The 21,006-nt window shown below is 35.2% G+C and overlaps 2 protein-coding genes across 2 annotated transcripts in view; one reads left to right on the top strand and one right to left on the bottom strand.

The window, feature by feature from the left end:
* myom2b (myomesin 2b) overlaps positions 1-14,597 on the bottom strand; it is a 66,480-nt gene extending 51,883 nt beyond the window's left edge. Inside the window, exons 1-12 of the mRNA XM_073872922.1 lie at positions 14,450-14,597; positions 13,383-13,488; positions 11,878-11,929; positions 11,180-11,334; positions 10,536-10,627; positions 9,075-9,161; positions 6,951-7,001; positions 6,695-6,859; positions 3,739-3,900; positions 3,482-3,629; positions 2,777-2,970; positions 2,642-2,695 (exon numbers count right to left, since the gene is read on the bottom strand). Of these exons, the coding sequence (XP_073729023.1) occupies positions 2,642-2,695; positions 2,777-2,970; positions 3,482-3,629; positions 3,739-3,900; positions 6,695-6,859; positions 6,951-7,001; positions 9,075-9,161; positions 10,536-10,627; positions 11,180-11,334; positions 11,878-11,929; positions 13,383-13,468 (1,246 nt within the window). The 5' untranslated portion in view covers positions 13,469-13,488; positions 14,450-14,597. The remainder of the gene's footprint in view (positions 1-2,641; positions 2,696-2,776; positions 2,971-3,481; positions 3,630-3,738; positions 3,901-6,694; positions 6,860-6,950; positions 7,002-9,074; positions 9,162-10,535; positions 10,628-11,179; positions 11,335-11,877; positions 11,930-13,382; positions 13,489-14,449) is intronic.
* Positions 14,598-15,586: 989 nt separating this feature from the next.
* rnaset2 (ribonuclease T2) lies at positions 15,587-20,493 on the top strand. Its single transcript, XM_073872921.1, has 10 exons — positions 15,587-15,814; positions 15,987-16,061; positions 16,438-16,492; positions 16,601-16,645; positions 16,935-16,997; positions 17,126-17,190; positions 17,301-17,414; positions 17,983-18,028; positions 18,464-18,535; positions 19,404-20,493. Exons 2-10 carry the CDS (start codon positions 15,988-15,990, stop codon positions 19,593-19,595), a joined length of 726 nt encoding a protein of 241 aa, XP_073729022.1. The 5' UTR covers positions 15,587-15,814; position 15,987; the 3' UTR covers positions 19,596-20,493.
* Positions 20,494-21,006: the final 513 nt, after the last annotated feature.

Raw genomic sequence — 21,006 nt, forward strand, 5'->3', positions numbered from 1 at the left:
ATACGAATAAAGAAAAAGTGACAGCTACTGTCAGATAATACAGATTACAAGTACAACGACACAAAATTTGATTGAATGGCAAAAGGGACAATATGTGATTGACAATTCATAATAGCAAAGATAAAAGATATAACAAGATTGAGCACTGCTATTACTTAAAGGTGCAGTGTGTAATTTTTAGAGAAACTATATTTTTAGGGGTGTATAAAGATCTTTTTATAATGAACCGTTATGTTTTTACTCTCTTAGAATGAGACGTTTTTATCTACATACACAGAGGGTCCCCTTACGTGGAAGTCGCCATTTTGTCCCGCCATGTTTCTACAGAAGCCCTTAAAGGACAAACTTTTTTTACTTAGTTGTCTCCGTCAATTACATGTTTTTCCAGGGCGGCTACTATAGCTTCTCAATGCTTTTCAAAAGCGAGGGGTGAGCAGTGGACTGAGCCGTTGGTTGTAATTCGCAACCTTACCAATGGATGCCGCTAAAATTTACACACTGTACCTTTAAATGGGGGAAAATGTGAAAGTCTCGCTTTACAGTTAAAAGAACAATCGGTTAGGGCTGCAACAACTAATCGATAAAAATCGATAATGAAATTTGTTGTCAACTAATTTCATCAATGATTAGTCGGGTGATTCTCACGAAACAATTGAAACACCACGGCACTGATGATTTTAGCTCTAAAATGTGTAATATAGTAACATTAAAAAGCATCAGAATTAACACAATACTGTGTTCTACCTTGCACAATGTGTGATTTCAACATAATAATTTATAATTGTACATTTTATCTCATTTTCTGCTGAAATTCTCATTACCGCAATGTGTCCGGCTGTGTTTGAACATGCGTTATGTTGTAATTTAATCAAATTAACACAAAAATATTAGAGAAAAAAATAAATGGATGTTTTGCTAGACTACTTTAAATGACAGAAAAAATATTTACTGAATATTCATGTATAATAATAATGAAGAAAAATTAGGAAAATGATGTGTCCATGCCTGATGTTCTCATCCTCCGCAACACTTTTTGAGAACAGTTTAAGCACACATAGAGAATTTTAATAAAGTTTGATTTTGAGTGACCAAGCACATGGACCAGTTACTTCAAGATGGCTACCAGGTAAGATCATTTTTTTACAGTTAATTTGAAATATTGTCTTGTCAGAATGCTTACACGACATTTTGATTATCATTACCGCAACAGATGCTTATTAAATGTTAATTTAATTAATAGAAGCATGATACTTTGATTTTAAATACATGTGCAGAATCTCCAAATTATGTTCTTTCAGGTTTGTCATGTCATTTTGAAAATATGTCAGTGTTGATGTTTTCTGACTGTTGCGGTAATGAGATTTTTTAGGACTAATTTTTTAAATTATGTTACAAGAAGTGTTAAATGATAAGTAAAAGTTTTTAAATTAATGTTCCCATTTACTCCAGACTTTGTTTTTCAATCTCTGGTGGGAAAAAAGTAAATTTAAGCAATTTTTACATTTTCATGCTTAACATTTTTAAAACCAAGTTTTCGTGAGAATCACCCAGTCAGTGTGTGACGTCACATGCTCTCGCACCAACGTCGGACAGCGCAGACACGCGTCCGCTTCATGCAGTGCGCATTTTGTTCATACAACACGAGCTAAACTTTTATCAGGTACATCTTCTCACCGCGCAACCAGCTTGATTAAAAGCAAGCGAGCGTTGCCAGGTCCTCTGCCTTTTGGCAGAGTTCTGAAGTAGGCCAATTTTAAACAGTTTCTGCAGGTTTATGTTTTTCTGGAGGTTAGAGATGGAAGGATTTAGTTCATTAGTTGTTGGTTTTTAGGATGTGAATAGTCATTGGGATGCTTTTGACTAGTTTTAAAAATGTCCATTGGGCTGGTCTTGTTACGCGGATCTGGCAACCCTGACAGGACAATGGCGGAAACAAAAGCGCAAACGAACGCTGCTTAATAAACTAGTTATAGTTATTTCAATGAAATATTATTTATCATGACACAGGATGAGTTGCTACAACTTATAAAATGAAGTTGACTATTTTAACTATATTTTATAAGTTATAACAACTCATCTCTAGTCAAGATAAATAATAGTAAATAATTTTCCGGTGGCGGCTACTATAGCTTCTCAATGCTTTTCAAAAGCGAGGGGTGAGCAGTGGACAGAGCCGTTGGTTGTAATTCACAACCTTACCACTAAATGCCGCTAAAATGTACACACTGCACCTTTTTTTATCTTCAAAACATCCAAAGAAAATAAATCTGTAAATAATTAGCAGTTTTATTTTCAAACAGAAATAGCGGGATAAAGGGAAAAGTTACTAATGGCAGTTTTATGTCATTTTTCTTTTGTAGATTAACACAGCGCCATTCTTGTGGTCCTCACAAGTGTACTTAAACCATGATTAAATTATTCAATTGCTGTCTAATAAAAAAGGGTTGCTGAGACAGTATTCAAATAGTAAACTAATACTGAGAATACATGAGTATTCAGCTAATCATGTGATAGCAAAATGGCGACCATCATGCTACACCATAGCAATCGATCATGATTTCAACATCTGTCAAAATTATTGCGAATTTAGCTATGATTATTTCTTCATCACTTTTCACTACTAAATGCATCAAAGAACTACCTTCAAGATCATCGTAGTAAGTCACAATGTCGAGTCTCCCACCAAGTTGTGCGGCTGCCAAAATAAATAATAGAAGGAGGGTTAATAATCACACACCAATCACAGACCGCTATATCAATCTTTATAAGGTCTCACCATGAAGTCTCTCCAACTCTGTTGGGTCCAGAGCAGCTATTGGCTCAGACACCCTTGAAGGTTTTCCGATGCCGTGAGAGTTGATGGCACGTACGCGGAAGTAATAAGAGTGTCCTTCAAACAGGCCCTGCACAGGATATTTGCAGATCTTCACGGGAGAGTCATTACACTGCACCCAGTTCTCTGTTCCGACCTCACATCTGCCCAAGATGAATAAAAGAAAGCCAACGAGATTATCCTATCATTACGCTGCACTGAAAGGGTGAAAATTGCAACCCACATTTATGTTATGAGGAGATGATATGAGCTAAGGAGCATTTATGCATAATTGCAGATCCATGCATCACTTAACAGCCTGATTACCGTCCGATGAGAGCACATTTCAGCTTGATAGTACTGCGGCTCAAATTGACAGAGAACAAACTAATCACCGTCTAAATTAACATATGCAAAAAAACTACATGTGTGTTGATAAGCAACTTTTCAAGTTGTCTCAATGGGAAAGGACACAACAAACACACGTAAATGTATTTAAAAGATCAAAGGGTAGTGCATAGCAGAACTTACACATATAGTTCTACTTAATCTTATTAATCATCTAATTAAAATTTTACATTTTAAGTTGTGCCACCGTATCAAGAAAACATAAGCCTACTATACATCTATATATAACACCTACTGGAAAAGACACCTTAGTCAGCGCAGTCACATCTGTCAACAAAGTATCCAATGATTGGACCTTCAGTGGTCGTGTTAGGAGGTTTCCAGGACACAATGACATAATCTCTATTAGCGTCATGAATCTTGATGTCCATTGGAGCTCCTGGAGCCTGAGGAACTGGAGGTGGACCATCTGCCAAGACCACAAATGATGACTCCAACAAATAATCAATGTACATATTATGCTAATCTAGGCCTTTGAATGTCAAAAAATGAGAATTTTAAAGTTTACAGCTTTGTACCATCGACAAAAACATAAGCCCTGTGGACCGCATCTCCTCCCTTGGTCACCATACGAAGGGTGTAAAGACCCTCATCATCCTTAGCGAGGTGAGTCAGTGTGAGCTGAGCAACACCGCCACCCGACTCCATTTTCACCCACTTCGATTCTTTCAGAAGATGCTCTAGAGGGACCAAAAAATAATAATAAAAAACAAGCTCTCACGGGAGAGGAAAATATTACTTCTGTAGAATACATTGCAGATCCGGAGTGGGGGTGTAATGTCTTCATGAAGAAATAAGATTAGAGTAAAAAAAATGAGTCATAGAAGACAATTTACTCCGGTAAGCATGAGGTGATGTCTTTAAAAAAGGAAATAAGTGCTGTGTTATGCACATTTCGTTATTTAATAGGAAAAAAATACATATAATTTCATGTAACAGTCACATTGTACAAGAAAATGTGTGCTGTATGTGAAAATTAAAGCCTATTTTAAAGTCCCCCTGTAGTCAATGAAAAATCATCTTTGAGCACTATTATAGCATATATAAACGTTTTACATGTGCAGTATTTCTTTATGCTTTAAAAAAGCTTGAATGTAACTCTACTCCATTGCCTTATTTCTACCCTATCTCATGGCAAGTCGTGTTATAGTCACAAAATATTTGATTCATTTATTTATGTTTTGGACACGATTTTCAACGATTTCATGAATGTCTTTTTCGTGGCACACAGCACACATTTTTAGAAACAGTTTTTTGTTCCTGTGGCATGACTTTGTGTATCGTGTCATTTTATATTTTTCTCATTGTTTTCCCTATTTTTAAATCATTTTCGCTTGGGGTTAGAGTTAGATTTGGGGTTTGCGCTAGGATGTAATTTTATGCGTTGGTTTCTAAATGGTTTTCGTCCGATTTTTTTCTTGCCTGGAGTTAGAGTTCGGGTTTGGGTTAGGATGTCGCAGAAAGTGATTCTAACCTCAACCCCAAGCAACAATGGTAAAAAAATAGGACAAAACAATGAGAAAACAAAATATATAATTAAATAAAAATAAATAAACTAATTTCTAGAAATTCTTGCTGTGTGTTACATTAATCAAAAATTTTGTGACTATAACACAAATTTCCGTGAGATTGGGTTGGTCATTTATATATGGGGATCTATAAATATGCTAATTAGTCTACACAATCGCACAGCTCAGACCATATATGAATATGCAAATTAGTCCTGTCTCCATTGTTACGCATCACCTCGAACCATAGATGTATATGTAAATAGATGATACATTCGGCAGAAAAATAATGGGTGCATCCCATTTCAGGGTCTGGATCCTTCTAAGGCTGCTGACTTTAAAGGCAAGACTCTGTATTTGAAGTCTGCATCCTCTGAAGTCCATGAAGCAAAATGTTTTAGCCTACTGAGAGAGTTGGGTCACTTGCTGTTCCCACCCAGCACGCTTGCAGTGGGAAACATGAGCTGTGTGTCCCGCTGAATAATGGATAAATATGAAGCCAGATATGTTTTTTTTTATTTTATAAAAAATATGACACATTGATGCAGATTAAACTACCCAACAGTATGTTAAATATACCAACCTTAGAAATGAAGAGTTTCAATGCAAAACGAGATAAATCCATTTTTAACATTTTGGTCAAAACATGTTTATTATTATGTTATCATGTTATTATTTTGTTTTATTGTGCTACTTAGCTGTATTTTTTAAGTTATGAAGGTTTAAATCAAAACAAACCAACTGCAGTTGAATTGCTATTAATTGGAATGCACAACCAAAAAACGAGATTTCTAAAAAAAAATTGCAACAAAACTCTTCAAATATACAAAAGTAAACCGCAACATGCACAGTATTGAAGCAATAATATTAATCCACATCACTAAAACATCATTTATAATAGTAAATCAGTGATCTTTACTTTGCAAAATATACACTTTTATTTAACTAGTTGAATGTTTATTTCAAAATGTGCGCGCATTAAATCTTGGGATAGCCAAAGCTGTGAAGAATTCATCTAGGAAGGCCTCATTTGAAGGCTGAATGTGACGCAGTGACATTATTGGCCTTCGAATACGGCCTTCAAAGGACCCAGCCCTTGAATTGGGATGCACCCAGAATCTATGGCTCAAACTACTGATCCACTTGTTCAACTGTGATTGGTTACATGTGACGTCGGAAACCCAGACGGAAAGACTTTCTTAGAAAACTCTGACAATTTTATGGAGACGATACTCAGCAATAGTGTTAAATGATGAATTTTAACATGATTTGTCTTAAAGCATATTAAAAACACGACGTAGACATATAAACAATAAAAACTTGATTTTCAGCACGGGGGACTTTAACACTAAGCCTTCGCACTTGCAGTATTGCCGAAGTCTTCCTTAGCTTTTAGAATTTTGGGAAATAATCATAATATTTTAAACGTTGTGTTTGTGTGGCCATGGTGCAAAAAAAAAAAAAAAAACAATAGTAAAATGACACTTTTCAGACCAAGCAAACACTTTTGCCATATGGTTACATCAGCAGTAGACTGAACCTACCTGCCTCAAGTGAATCACTTACGACTACTGGGCAAAAGTTACATCATCTAATTAATATTTATGAGCACTCTGGTATGGTTTATATTACTGCATGACCCAAACTCTACACCCCTGCTTTCCATCACACAAATCATACACTTCTCCCATTCTCATTACAGTAATTGTAAAAAAATGTATTATATAAAATTATAAATAGTGGTATAATCACATAGTTTAATAGAGTACACTTTACTATATTACTGTCATTACCATTGCAAATAAAGGCAATTCAAAATATCTGAATGCATTACTGCTAAAGTTAAAATCTAATATACTTTATTGCATAACACTTGAACAAGTAATAATACAGCGGTGAAGCTATCATATCAGATCTGGAACTGACATATAATTGACATATACAGTATTTGGTGGCCATTTCCTACCGTCTCTATACCACAGTGCTTCAGGCTGCAGGTTGGCCAGGTTAGGGCTAATGGTCATCTTGGAGGACAAAGTGACCTTATCACCTTCTGTCCCAAAGGTCACGCCAAAGGCCTCGAGGAAGCTGATGTTAATCTTTGTATACTTAATTTCAGGTAAGAGGGCATCTGATAAACACAAAAAGAGCAAAAAAGTTTTTTTCATCTAATATTTGTACAAAATTTTCAGTCTATTACTAATAAACACTTAAAAGCTTACAGTCATAAGGAAACCAGGAAAAGGGAGTACATTTGTCTTCATCTTTGTATCCTGTAAAGAAGACGTGTATCATGATAATTAGCAAAAACAAAAAGCACTTGTTAAAAAAAAACTTAATATTCAACCAATGATAATGAGCTAGCAAACACAACACTCTTCAGTTGTCTGAAAAAATTATTTGTCTTCTCATCTAGTAAAAATATCTAAAAGGCAAAAATGCATAAAATATTTAAAATATACACTCACCTAAAGGATTATTAGGAACACCATACTAATACTGTGTTTGACCCCTTTCGCCTTCAGAACTGCTTTAATTCTACGTGGCATTGATTCAACAAGGTGCTGAAAGCATTCTTTAGAAATGTTGGCCCATATTAATAGGATACCATCTTGCAGTTGATGAAGATTTGTGGGATGCACATCCAGGGCATGAAGCTCCACCACATCCCAAAGATGCTCTATTGGGTTGAGATCTGGTGACTGTGGGGGCCATTTTAGTACAGTGAACTCATTGTCATGTTCAAGAAACCAATTTGAAATGATTCAAGTTTTGTGACATGGTGCATTATCCTGCTGGAAGTAGCCATCAGAGGATGGGTACATGGTGGTCATAAAGGGATGGACATGGTCAGAAACAATGCCCAGGTAGGCTGTGGCATTTAAATGATCCCCAATTGGCACAAAGGGGCCTAAAATGTGCCAGGAAAACATCCCCCACATCATTACACCACCACCAGCCTGCACAGTGGTAACAAGGCATGATGGATCCATGTTCTCATTCTGTTTACGCTAAATTCTGACTCTATCATCTGAATGTCTCAACAGAAATCGAGACTCATCAGACCAGGCAACTATATTTTACATTTGTCTTCAACTGTCCAATTTTGGTGAGCTTGTGCAAATTGTAGCCTCTTTTTCCTATTTGTAGTGGAGATGAGTGGTACCCGGTGGGGTCTTCTGCTGTTGTAGCCCATCCGCCTCAAGGATGTGCGTGTTGTGGCTTCACAAATGCTTTGCTGCATACCTCAGCTATAACGAGTGCTTATTTCAGTCAAAGTTGCTCTATCAGCTTGAATCAGTCGGTCTATTCTCCTCTGACCTCTAGCATCAACAAAGCATTTTCACCCACAGGACTGCCGCATACTGGATGTTTTTCCTTTTCACACCATTCTTTGTAAACTATAGAAATGGTTGTGCGTGAAAATCCCAGTAACTGAGCAGATTGTGAAATACTCAGACCGGCCCATCTGGCACCAACAACCATGCTCAAATCACCTTTCTTTCCCATTCTGACATTCAGTTTGGAGTTCAGGAGATTGTCTTGACCAGGACCACATCCCTAAATGCATTGAAGCAACTGCCATGTGATTGGTTGATTAGATAATTGCATTAATGAGAAATTAAACAGGTGTTCCTAAAAATCCTTTAGGTGAGTGTATATACTTGCATTTGTACATGTGATGTACATGTTCTATACGTAACCCCTTCAGACTTGATTTTTCAGGTGTTTATTCCGTGTGCCTTATTTTGATTGGTTGATTAGCATTTTATTGGTTTGAACCATGTGATGTCCATTCCAGTGGACGCAGGGTCTGAAGGGGTTAATGTGGATCATAAGCTTGTGAGGCATATTAAGGGGGAAAAGTGTAAACACACTGACCAGCCTCACACATCAACACTGGCTCAACCAATGGCATTAAGCTTTGGGGCGGAGCTATCCGCCAGCCAATGGCAGATGTAGGATGCATTTGGTAAACATGTTTGAAACATTTGTAAAATTTAACACCGTTCAAAATATGTTCCTGAGCTCTCATTATGTATGTATTTGTTACCAATATGTACCTCTGAGGTGCTACTATTAACTCTTTATGTGCAAAGTTGCACTTTTTGAAAGGGTACAGCCCCAGTAACAGCATATTTGGGTACATATTTTGACAATTTGACCAGTGTGGTGTAGGAATCACACACGTCGTCTTTTATAATCAATGTCAATGTTGGCTCTCAGGTGAAGTTAACTTGTTTTAAGAATGTAAGAAAGACAAAGCCAAGGTATTAATTCAGAAAATGACATTAACAGTATATAAGTATATGGAAACATGATTGGTGTGTCTGTGAATGTCTTACTCTTCACAATTACTGAGGCTTGAGAGGATGCCTGTCCATGCGAGTTTGAGGCAACGGCCGTGTACATTGCAGTGTCATCGGTCGCGGACTTGAAAACACATTCACAGGTGTTTAATCAATACAAGTCTGGACCGCAACGGCATCTACACCCATTTTGCTAATTAATCAGTCAATAAATAATCACCATGATTGCTATTTGATTGGATATATGCCACAGTCATTTCCTAATTGACATTTGGAAAGCACATAAAGTGCTTCTCCTTCATGATGGATAAATTGGCAGTTAACTAATGCTCTAATGTCAAGAGGATAATTGCTCCGAACTAAATGGTAACGTAGCTTAAACGCCCGCTTTCAGATCATGCTCAACACGGGAGTCTCTCAAGCTTGAATGGCAAACCCGAGACGCACGGAAGGGGGAAGAAAATGAGAAGTCTGTAATGTGACCTTCAGCCTGACCGTGCTATATTAGAGTTCGCTCCCTAGATGCCACAATCTTGAGAGGCACGGCTGTTTGTCAAAAGTGAAAGGTTTGGTCATTTTGGAAGAAATGCAGAATGCCACACATCCGCTCTGAGGTTTGGGAACGCAAGAAGCGGACAAAAATGTGACATAAAGGCCACGGTGATTGTTTGTGGGACTAAGGGGAGTGAAAGTCTTCTCTCTCTTAAAGACGCTCCAGTGTCAGATGACACCAAACTCAGCACTTGGGGACGAACAGCTGACGGGAGCTCAAGACGTGGACGGCATGCCGACCGGCCCTGGACTAAATTGGAAAGGTTCACATGCAATCCCTATGACACAACTTCCTTTTGTGGACATTCACTTGTTATTGTACAACTTGTGGATGTTTAAAGGTTGAATCTCTATACGCCTATCATGTGCTCTAAGTTATATTTTACTACAAAATAATAATTTGCTTCTCACTATTATTATTATTACTATTATTTTTAATTTGCATGACAATTAACATTTTTGCAAGCATTTACACTCTTAACTGATATTAATGCAGAAAAAGACCAAACATCTGATTCTCGTTAGGATTAAAAGTAATGGCGTATTTGTATAATCTAATACTTTGTACTGCATACAAATATAAATGATCACACACTTAAAGAGAAAATTGTCATTCATTCTGTATAATATACACTGTAAAAAATACTTTGCTGCCTTAAAATACTTTGTTGAATCAACTCGGATTTACAAGTCATTTCAACTTGCTATTATTTATCTTGACTAGAGATAAGTTGTTATAACTTATAAAATTAAGTTGACTTTTCTCAACTATATTTTATAAGTTGTGACAACTCATCTTTGTTGACATGACTTGTAAGTCTTAGCTGATTCAACAAAAAATTCCAAGGCAGCAAAGTTTTTTTTTACAGTGTATGCATGAGCACAGCATCACATTCAGTCTTTGCATCACTCTCAGAAAAACCCATCAAAATAAAAGTTTCAATTACTTGAGGATAGTAAGGGCATGATATCCAACGCAGCTTTCCACATAGTACTTTCCAGAGGAAATGTCCAGGATGACATCATCTTTAAACCAGCTGAATATTTGTGACAACAACCGATTACTGTGCATGCATAATTTTGGACATTATTAAATGTTTATGCAACATAATGTTTTTATTTAAATGAATGTACCCATCATGGCTCTTAGCTGGCTTTTATAAATGTTTATATTTATAAAATATAAATAACACTAGACTAGGGTATCGTGGGAAACCCACGGTGATGATATTATCGCAATATATATTGAAATATTTCAAAGTTAAATTCATCTTTTGTATTGTGTGTTTTGTTTTATTTGTTTTTCTGGCCAAATAATTTTACTTTTAAAGCGTAGGGAGGCAGAATGAGAGTATTAACACAATAACCATAACCATGAGGTTTTATATCATGGTCATTGTGACACCCCCACACTAGATTATAGATTATTTTGCCAGATGTAAACACTGGTCCAGAAACACTTTATGCGCACAAACATTAAAACAAACAGACCAAACCAACAGAACATTATGAACAGAATAAAAATTTAAAAACAAACATACTTAAGATTAGTTATATAGGTAAAGTAAAAACAAAACATTAAGGCTCACCAGCTGACTTTAGGGGTGGGATATCCCTTCACAGTGCAGAAAAGTTTAACAGGCGTGTTCTCAAACACTATGTGGGACCTCAGCCTCGCCACGAACTTAGGGCCCCTGATCATTGACTCCTCGCGGATGTATTTCTCAGACATCTTCTTCTCCACCTGATGAAAGGAGATCGATAATTCATTCCGTGGGCTCCTAAAAATATGTAACAATCCCTCTGACTAGGTCATCTATATATTGTATTCCAAAATATATACGTTTAGGCTGTTTATGTATTAGAGATGCATAACGATTAATCGCGATTAATCAATAGCAGAATAAAAGTTTTTGTGTACATCATATATGTGTGAGAACTGTGTATAACAACTTTGTATAGATAAATGCACGCACATGCATGTATATATTTAAGAAATGTTTACATGTGTATATACATTTGTATATTTTGTATAATTTATATAATATATAAATAATTAACATATAATTTTTCTTCTTAAAATTATACATGCATGTGTGCATATTTATAAATACATAATTATTATGCACAGTTCACACACATATATGATGTAAACAAAAACTTTTATTCTGCTATAGATTAATCGCGATTAATCGTTATGCATCCCTATTAGGTATATTTGAAGAACATGTCCGAAAATCAAAACCTACACATTTTCAAGCTACAGATAACAGTGAAAAGGCCTTACCACTTGCTCGATTCTCCTGTGTGAGTGATATTTCACCGCGTCAATAGAAGCCCTAAAAAACACAAACTACTGTATGAATTAGGGCTGTCACGATTATGAAATTTGGCTGACGGTTAATTGTCTAATAAATTGAGACGATTGTGTTGATTAAGTGCCAGTTTTAGGGCTTTTTTATTGGTTTGACATTCAATTCTCATACATTTTTTCTTTTTGCAGTGATTATTTAAATGAACTATTTTGCAAGGTTTACCTGCAAATACACATATTTAAAAGTAATCTGTTATTGTCTCATTTATACAGGCGCTGCAGCTCCCCCTTGAGTTTTTTAGAGAGATGTGCAATCATTGCGGTGATCTGAAATCATCGCGATGAGGTCAAGCAATCGCGATGAGACGATTATTTAATCATTGTGACAGCCCTAGTCTGAACAAACAATACAATGTATATGGGAAGCTCAAACAGGATCAGTGAAATATAAAATTAATCAGGTCTTTCCATGCATTTCAAAAATGCAATTCAAAATAGTATTTACTTAAGTGCCAGAATATTAGTAAAGAAAACTAATTATTTCTCATTTTTACCCACTTGAAACAGCTATGACCTTGACCGCAAAACCAAAATGACCTTTAGACCTTTCAGGGTGCAAACATAGTACGAAGCCAATAACATCCATCCATCAGCATCAACACAATATGTCTGCTTTGGTGCGGCATTGTCTCAGTAAAACACTACATAAAATTCACAAATAAAACAAATGTTCCTTAAACCAGCATCTGCTGCTCCTGATACTGCATATTAACTATATGCATTTTTATGACCTCTTTCAGGCAAGTTTAATAACTTATTTTAATTAACTAAAACATAAAATGAAATGAATCTGCAATTTTATTTCTTATCTTGAAACTAATCCATTGTAATATGTTCCTTACAGGCTAAAACCGTTGATGTAAAACGTATTGTTGAAAGCAAAATGTTACCCAAGTGATTTTAATCATTATTTAGGTCAAATTAATATACATTCAGAAAATGTCCTGTAAACATTTTATGATTTTATTTGGTACTTTTACATTTTGTTATGTGTTGTGACAAACACATTTTTTAACAGCACCAGCATATTTCACATACAGTACTATCTCTATTAATATACTGTAAGTTTATAAAAGCTGCATGCATGGTAATATAGGAAAATATGCTTAATGCCAAACTACTTTTACATGCAGTATACAGTAGCATGTCACTATACAAAATAGGCCTAAAAATGATTTCATGTCAGTTTTCTTAAGTTGCACAAGCAGATTGCAATATTCCCATTAGGGCACCTGTTATAGTTACCTGTCAGTAATATAGGCGTTTCTTTAGCTAAGCTGCAACACTTTTATAAATGTTATTGTTGTTATTAGGTGTTATACTTTTATATTTTGTGTTGTCATTGTTTTAGTATTTCTGTCAGCTTCTGTTCAACTGTTAATATAAGCTGCTATATGATACTTCACTATGTACCTTACCTGCAGTATTCGCAAACAACATATTTAGACTCAGTACTGCGGTAGTCATGACTGTAATGCTTGTGTCTGGTAACGACCGGAGCCATATTTGGTAACCTCAAAGGACCTATGAATCAAACCAGGAACAAAAACATGCAACATCTTTGCACACAAGTAATGCTTTGATTGACAGATGTGCAAGCTAGAAGCCCATGGTTTTTCAATTTCCTCTCTTCTCTCTGTTATTTAGGCCTTAATATTGTAATATATCCACCGTGAAGATGTGCTGATATGATTAAGTTGCTGGGAAAGTGGACCTGTTTGTGGAGATGTGAAGGTGGGGGTGTTCTCAAGCTTTGGGCTAAAGTGAAGCCAAGCCTCATGTTGGTTTAAAATTAGAGATTGGGGGTTGGGATATCAAACAGTCCAAGGAGATGGGTACAGTATTCAAGGGTCTACTGTATAATGTACATTAAAAAACATTGTGGTTAAATATTATGAGGACAAACCGTTTTCCATATGCAGAGTACTTTGAATATGAACACGTGAAACACTGCAATCTATCTCAACAAACACAAAACACACATTCCTCTCATAACAAACAAATAAACAAACAAACAAACAATCATGCTTATTCAAATGCAGCATTACAGATAACATCCCAAGGCATTATCACATGTGAACCATGTATATACAAAATATTTTTGCACAATTTTCAATACAACCCATTTAGCATGTAAATCCAACTTGCCTATGCTTTGCATCATGCTTCAGAATCAATGATGTAGAAAATAAAACTTGTTCAAAGTTTATGAAAAACAACTTTTTTTAACCAAGTTACTTGTTTACAAGTTTCACAGAAACATTTACAGAAAGGAAGGCAACTAATAGACTAACGTATTTAGGGCCAAATACAGATTTGTCCATAAAAGAGCTGAATTGCCCCTCAGTGTTAAGTGCAGCTCCCACCAATTTTCAAAAAGTCTCCTTCACTCCCAAACAGATAAAAATAGCTTTTTCCACAGAGGCAACTTTGCATCATATTTTTTTTGAGGAGAAGTATGGAAATAGGGGGCAGACATACTCACCCCAGGAGAAAAGATGTTACCCGTCAGCTGATGAAAAGCACAATATTGCTCGGGCGGACTCCGCAACTCCCGCATCCCATTTATGGCCAGACGTCAGACTATATATAGCATTACACTAACTTCTCACATCATTCATACAGGCGTTGTGATATTACACAGACGGTGATTTGAGGTTATAACCAATTAACCTGCTGCAATTTGACATAAATATGTGAATTTAATTCAAGGCGAGTTAAAGGACAACTGTAATAAACCGTTTAGTGCTTTTAGAGTTGTTGTTGGTGTTGTTGTAATATATTGTGCTAAAAGTGCAGTGTTTTTCATACAGTGATCGTCTAAAGGCAATATCTGTTTTTTTAAACTTCTGTAGGAAATTTCCAAACTAAATTGCATCATAGTAACGACTATTTCTAATCAGATTTCGCAAATACTCCCCTCTACTGTCAAAGATCGACTGAGCAGGTAGACCCAGGTCTCCTAAATGGAGCGCGCGCGCTCGTGTGAGGACACAACAGCAGTCGCTCTAACGTCACATTTGATTTACTCAGACAAGACAGAGTGTCAAACCTGTCAATGACTCCAGATCAGTCATTTGTTTATCGTTCTGTCAGTAAAATGCACTTAAACGTCCTGCGAAACTGTGAAGAGATTGCTATTTTAACTCACATTAAAATAATGTTATATATAAATAAAGTTACATTTTTAAATAATAATCTTCAACTGCTTTCAAGACATTTAAATCAAATTTCAATGGTCTTTTTAAAAGACCATGTTAGATTCGTGTTTAGACAATTTTCTGCAACGTTTTTGCCTATGGATTTTACTAATAAATAACACAATTTTAATGTTAATAAAATATCTAGATTTTTACTTTATATATTATATTATGATATGTTACGTAATATTTTACTTGTGCTGAAACGTAGAAATCGCGTAATTGGTTTTACTATATATTATATAATATAAATATAACAATATTTATATTACAATAATAAGTACAATTATTCATGTAGTGAATTGCGTAATGAAGATTACAGATTATTTTAATTTAAGAATTTAAATTTTTATTTTAATGTGAACATCCACATTCACGTGACAAACATTACAGTATATCATATGACCTGACGGCACATGCGCAGTGCGGGTGTGGAGATCTCGACATAACAAGATTAACCACAAGTACTGCAGTATCTGCTGGTGCAGGAAGTGGCTTTAATAGAGTTGAGAAGTGACTCAATTATTCAGTGTTGCTCGGGGAATCTCACTGACCAGTTCTCCATTACACTCATACTGAATGAAATAACTTAAAACTTCTTATATCTAAACTGTTAACCGGATCGACCGGTAACTGGAGCATAATAGCAGGTAACGTTAACAAACATCCATCTACATGCGGTTGCGTTGTGTTTTATATTCAACTGGCGTCTGTGTTGTAATTTGTATACATATATGTAACACATAAAGTAAAACTTTTTTTATTGTGTGTGTGTAATACAAATGCGTGTTACATTAAATGTTGATTGTCTCCATTTGGCAGAATGAGATCCACTGCAGCTGTTGTGATACTTTGTGCTGGATATTTTCTGCTGGCAGGAGCCTTTTCTCATCCTCCGTATGTCATTGAAGACAGACACAGATATGCATACATACTGTGTTGATCTTGCATTATCAGCCACACAATTAATATTGTACAGTACGCAAGTGTACCACATTTGTGAGAAATGCCTGCATGACATAGTGGATACTAAAAAGCAGTTTGCACAATATACACAGAAATGTCTAATACATATGCGTAATTATATAATTGTGTAATTTAGGGGAACCTTAACATAAGCATTAAGTTGTACAGTTTATTGTTTACATTTGAGACTGTGGACATTATAAGGCACCTACATATATGTCAGTTTATTTAGATTTTGTGTTGCACATTAATAATTGTCATGGGGTATAAACATTTCATATGATTGTGTGTGTGGGTTTTTTTTCAGGAGAGAATGGACCAGACTCATCCTGACTCAACAGTGGCCAAAGACGTTTTGCAGTGTAATGGATTGCCTTTACTTTCCATTATTATTTGTCATCATTGAAAAAAAACATTCAGGCACCATCTACTCTATTTAAAAGATGAAATTGCTTTGTTTTTATTTTTAGATGGAACATTGCAAAACAGATATCAGCTACTGGACTCTGCACGGGTTATGGTGAGATAAACAATACAAATTTTTGTCTATTATGGATGTCCAGTTATTCCTAGAATAATTCCTGATTGCAGAGCCTCAGTCATAAATATAAATATAATAAAAGACTGTAGATAAATAATAATAGTAGTAATGTACATTAACAGACAAGTTATATTATCTGTATTATCCTGTTTCTATTTAAGTACGTCTGTGTTTTAAGTCAATCCTGAATCAAATAATGATGATAATGGCAGTGATTATGACATTGTTTTGGCAATAAGAGTTTTTTATTCTGTTTGTTTGTTTTATGGCCTAACTCTGGAAACATGTGCAATAACTCCTGGCATTTTAATGCCAGTTTAATCGAGGTACATTTCTAAAAATATAAAACGTTTTTGTGTGTGTGTGTGTATGTGAGATAAACATTTTGCATTGTCAGATGCCAAATCAGTTTGACAAGCAAGCACTAACGGTTATGCGTTCGTGTTTTTTACAGGACCTACTGCCTGAAATGGAAAAATGTTGGCCAGACCTACTGAAACCTTCTTCCCCAGAATTTTGGTATGTCAGCAACTTGTTGAAGTTGAATACATTTTTGCACTACTCTGAATAATAATGATGATGGTTGATATTATGTACGTTAACTTACATTATTGTATGTTTTTGTTTAGGGGATATGAATGGAAGAAGCATGGAACATGTGCAGCCAAAGCAGAATCACTGAACAGTCAACATAAATACTTCAGCAAAGCTCTCGAACTTTACCACAAGTTTGACCTCAACAGGTGAGTTCTTGTTTTTCTGTGGTCTGTCATGTACAGGCAGATTTTGTGGCTTGCACAGAGAAGTGATATTGCATATTAAATCTCAAAATCTGACTTTTTCCATGTTAAAGTGCTATAATTGGGTCCTCAGTGCTTTTATCAACCTAGAAAATGTGATAAAGAACAACCCATTAACTTAGTTTTGGTAAACCATTCTCTGCAAGCATGTGAAAAAAAAATAGGTCATTTAAATTTGGTTCCCCCTGTGATGTCAAAAGGGGATCTTATTATAATACTACTGCCCCTTAAACGGCACTATCCAACCACGGCACTGCCATTTAGTTCAGAGAAAAAATAACTGACAGCACAATTGAGTTTCAATTTCAACAAACCATGATCATGGCGATCAATGTTTGCATTTCTTCAGCTGATTTGCACTTTAAAGAAAACACACAAAAATGCTCACACCCACAAAGTGGCAATTTTATCATGCTATAATAAATTATCTACATGCTATTTTGAGCTAAAACTTCACATGTGTTGTTTATTTTGTTTCACATTTACTAAAAAAAGTTTGTTTGTTTTTTAGTGTTTTAAAGGACAAAAATATTGTGCCATCTGAAGACTACTACAAAGTAAGTAGAAGTAGAAATGTCCTTCTTTTAGCTATCATGATACGAGCAAGAGGCTAAACTATGCATGCGCCTGTTACTTTTTTGTTGAATTTAAAATGGATGCTTTATAATTTTATTATGACCCTTGTTTCTAATTAATGTTCATTTGTAAATAATTCAACAGCTATGATTAAAATGTGTTTATTGTAATGGTTCAGCACAACATGTTAATACATTAATGTTGCAAAATAATGATGAACCATGTGTCTAGTAATCATCCAAGTATTTTCCGAAAGCATCGTAGTTTCCCATCACATGCTGAACCTGCCATAGCAGCAACCTCAGCATTTTAACTGTTTAAGTTCTTGTAAATGTGCTGTAATATACTTGGAATGAACCACAACTATGTGATTGGTCACATGTGAGTTAATGTGTCATATTTCCTGTTTGTTTTAGCTGGATGATATAGAAACAGTCATTACCGATTTCTATGGGGTAAAGACGAAGATTCAGTGTGTCCACACAAAGGTATGATAGTATTATATGAATACACAATCCTTTTTTTATAAACTTTTTTTTTATTGTAACCTACCGGTAAATCTCCTCAAAACAAATGTCAGTAATAAACAATTTAGTTTATAAATTTGGTTTCGGGTGAATCATGGAAAATTGGTGTAACATACCAAAACAGAGACCGGTGGCTGCAAAAGAGGAAATAAAAATAAGAGAATGTCAGGGAAAATATGTTTTGCAATTCAATGATAGATGACAAGGACACACATTCATTCTTTTGTAATAATGTGCATAGATAAATAAATCAAAATAAACTGATGCTTATTTATTTCTATAGCACTTTATATAGTTTTTGCATTATTATTGCCAAGGATCTTAACAGAAAATACATTTTAAAACAAAATACAGATATTTAAAAAAAAACAGTATAGAAGTAAAGAAATTATATATAAAGTCCAGAATTTTTTTTATTATATTTTAGAAAATGTAACACATTGATGTAGATTAAACTAACCAACAGTAGGCCTATATCAAATGAATCAACCTTAGAATAAATGCAACATACACAGAATAATATTAATACAAAACATAACTTATTGTACTAAAACAGTGACAAGAAACTTTTTTTATGCTAAATACAAACTTTTATTTAATAAATGTTGATTTTAAAAATATCCAGACGCTTTGTATAGCCATTTCAGGCGCACAAAGAATCTCGGGATAGCCTCGGCTGTGAATCCATGCGTTTTATCCTTAGCAGCACAGAGACATAAGGACGCATTTTTAGGCTTGATTTTAAGCAGCCTTTTCGAATTAGGATGCCTAACTAGTCGTCAGTCGCGCTGCTGTTTTGCTTAAAATACATTGTTTCTTTTTTTTCTAGGGAGGACAGTTTCAGAGTTTGGGCCAGATAGAGATCTGTGTTGACAGAGACTTCCAACTGGTGGGTTGTGAAAAGTCAAATGAAGAAATATTGAGCAATGAGATCCTCCCATTGGCTGTTGGAGGTTATTCAGAGCTCAGTGTTTGCGATCACTCCACGCCAGTCTATTACCCTCCACTAGTGACCGGATAACAGAGGTGGTAAACTTGAGACCTCTCGTGCCTATAGTGCAATCTGTTATCTCACTGTGTACACAGACCTCAGAGGAAATCTTCTTAAATGCAATATTTTAAGACATTTTAAGTGTTTTTTTACATAATTTTGCATTAAATACTTTTACATAATTTTGTCATATCAAGTCATAGTAGACCGTTATATGCTGAAAATATAAGGATATTTTTTGTTGTTGGGTGTAAATGTATTTTTTATTTGTTTTTAGACAGTATTGTATTTTACTCAGACAAACTTTACATTTCACCCACAATTTCTCTTGACAGGTTTTCTTAAATTCAACCATTTAATCATCATCCTACTTAAACAAAATGTTGGTTGAAATGTGCCCCAGGGGTGGTCTGTAATGTATTTTATCTGAAAAAATGGATTATGCTTTGCTTAACAAGAGATGATTCATCTCTAATATGCATAATATTTGTGGTATGTTTTTTTTTTGGGCCTAGAACAATTTCAGATATTGCACATTCAAGTCTTAGCCAGTGGAGGGCAGCACATGCACTCTAGACTGAGATACATCAGAAGCTGCAAACACTGTTATGTTGTTTACATCTGTTTTAGCTTTATAAATGGATTACACCAATTAACTTCAAGGGAATTGTACAACTTTTGCACAAAATGTTGTTTTACATAAACACGGTTTGTTTTAAAGGACATAGTTAGGGTTTTTTTTAGGCTATCTTAGTCATGGGATTTTCATGTCAAGTGTGGCATTTAATACACTGAGATGTTTGATCTAATACTTGTGTGGTGTGGTGTACTGTATGTACGGCTGGTACAATCATATATGTCAGTAATTGTTTTTTTTTATTTCATATGTTGTTTTGTACATAATGAAGTCCCAGTTAAATAAACACAACTGAAACAACAATCTCTCTAATCTTTTATAACAGAAGACACAGTAGAGCCACATAGTTATTAATATAAAAGCCATTGGCTCATCATAAACAGTGGCTCATAAACAAATGATAAAAGGTTAAAAGATATGTTAAAGACATTGTTCATTCAAGAACACATCTGATGACATCATTGAATTCAGGCTCCATACTGTAGAGCCCAGTTGCAACAATACCCAGCTTGTATTAAATGGCTATGTTTTTTCAGGCTTTTAAAATACATGCAAAATTTTAAACAAGAAAAATGTATTTAAAAGCCTTCTTACTTAAAGGAAACAGGTAGACAGATATGGCAATTTCCCTGATTAGGCCTACTAGCCTACACATCAAAGCATAAAGACATGAGTTAAACCACTGGCTCGAACAGTTAACATTACATAAAGAGTCATCCACGTGTATCAATTAAATAAATTAAATTGTAAAACACCCAAAACAACTTACATTAAAAGCCATGCACAGCACACGCGCGTCCGCTT

This window comes from Misgurnus anguillicaudatus, chromosome 11 (genome assembly GCF_027580225.2).
Source record: "Misgurnus anguillicaudatus chromosome 11, ASM2758022v2, whole genome shotgun sequence".
Classification (NCBI taxonomy): Eukaryota; Metazoa; Chordata; class Actinopteri; order Cypriniformes; family Cobitidae; genus Misgurnus; species Misgurnus anguillicaudatus.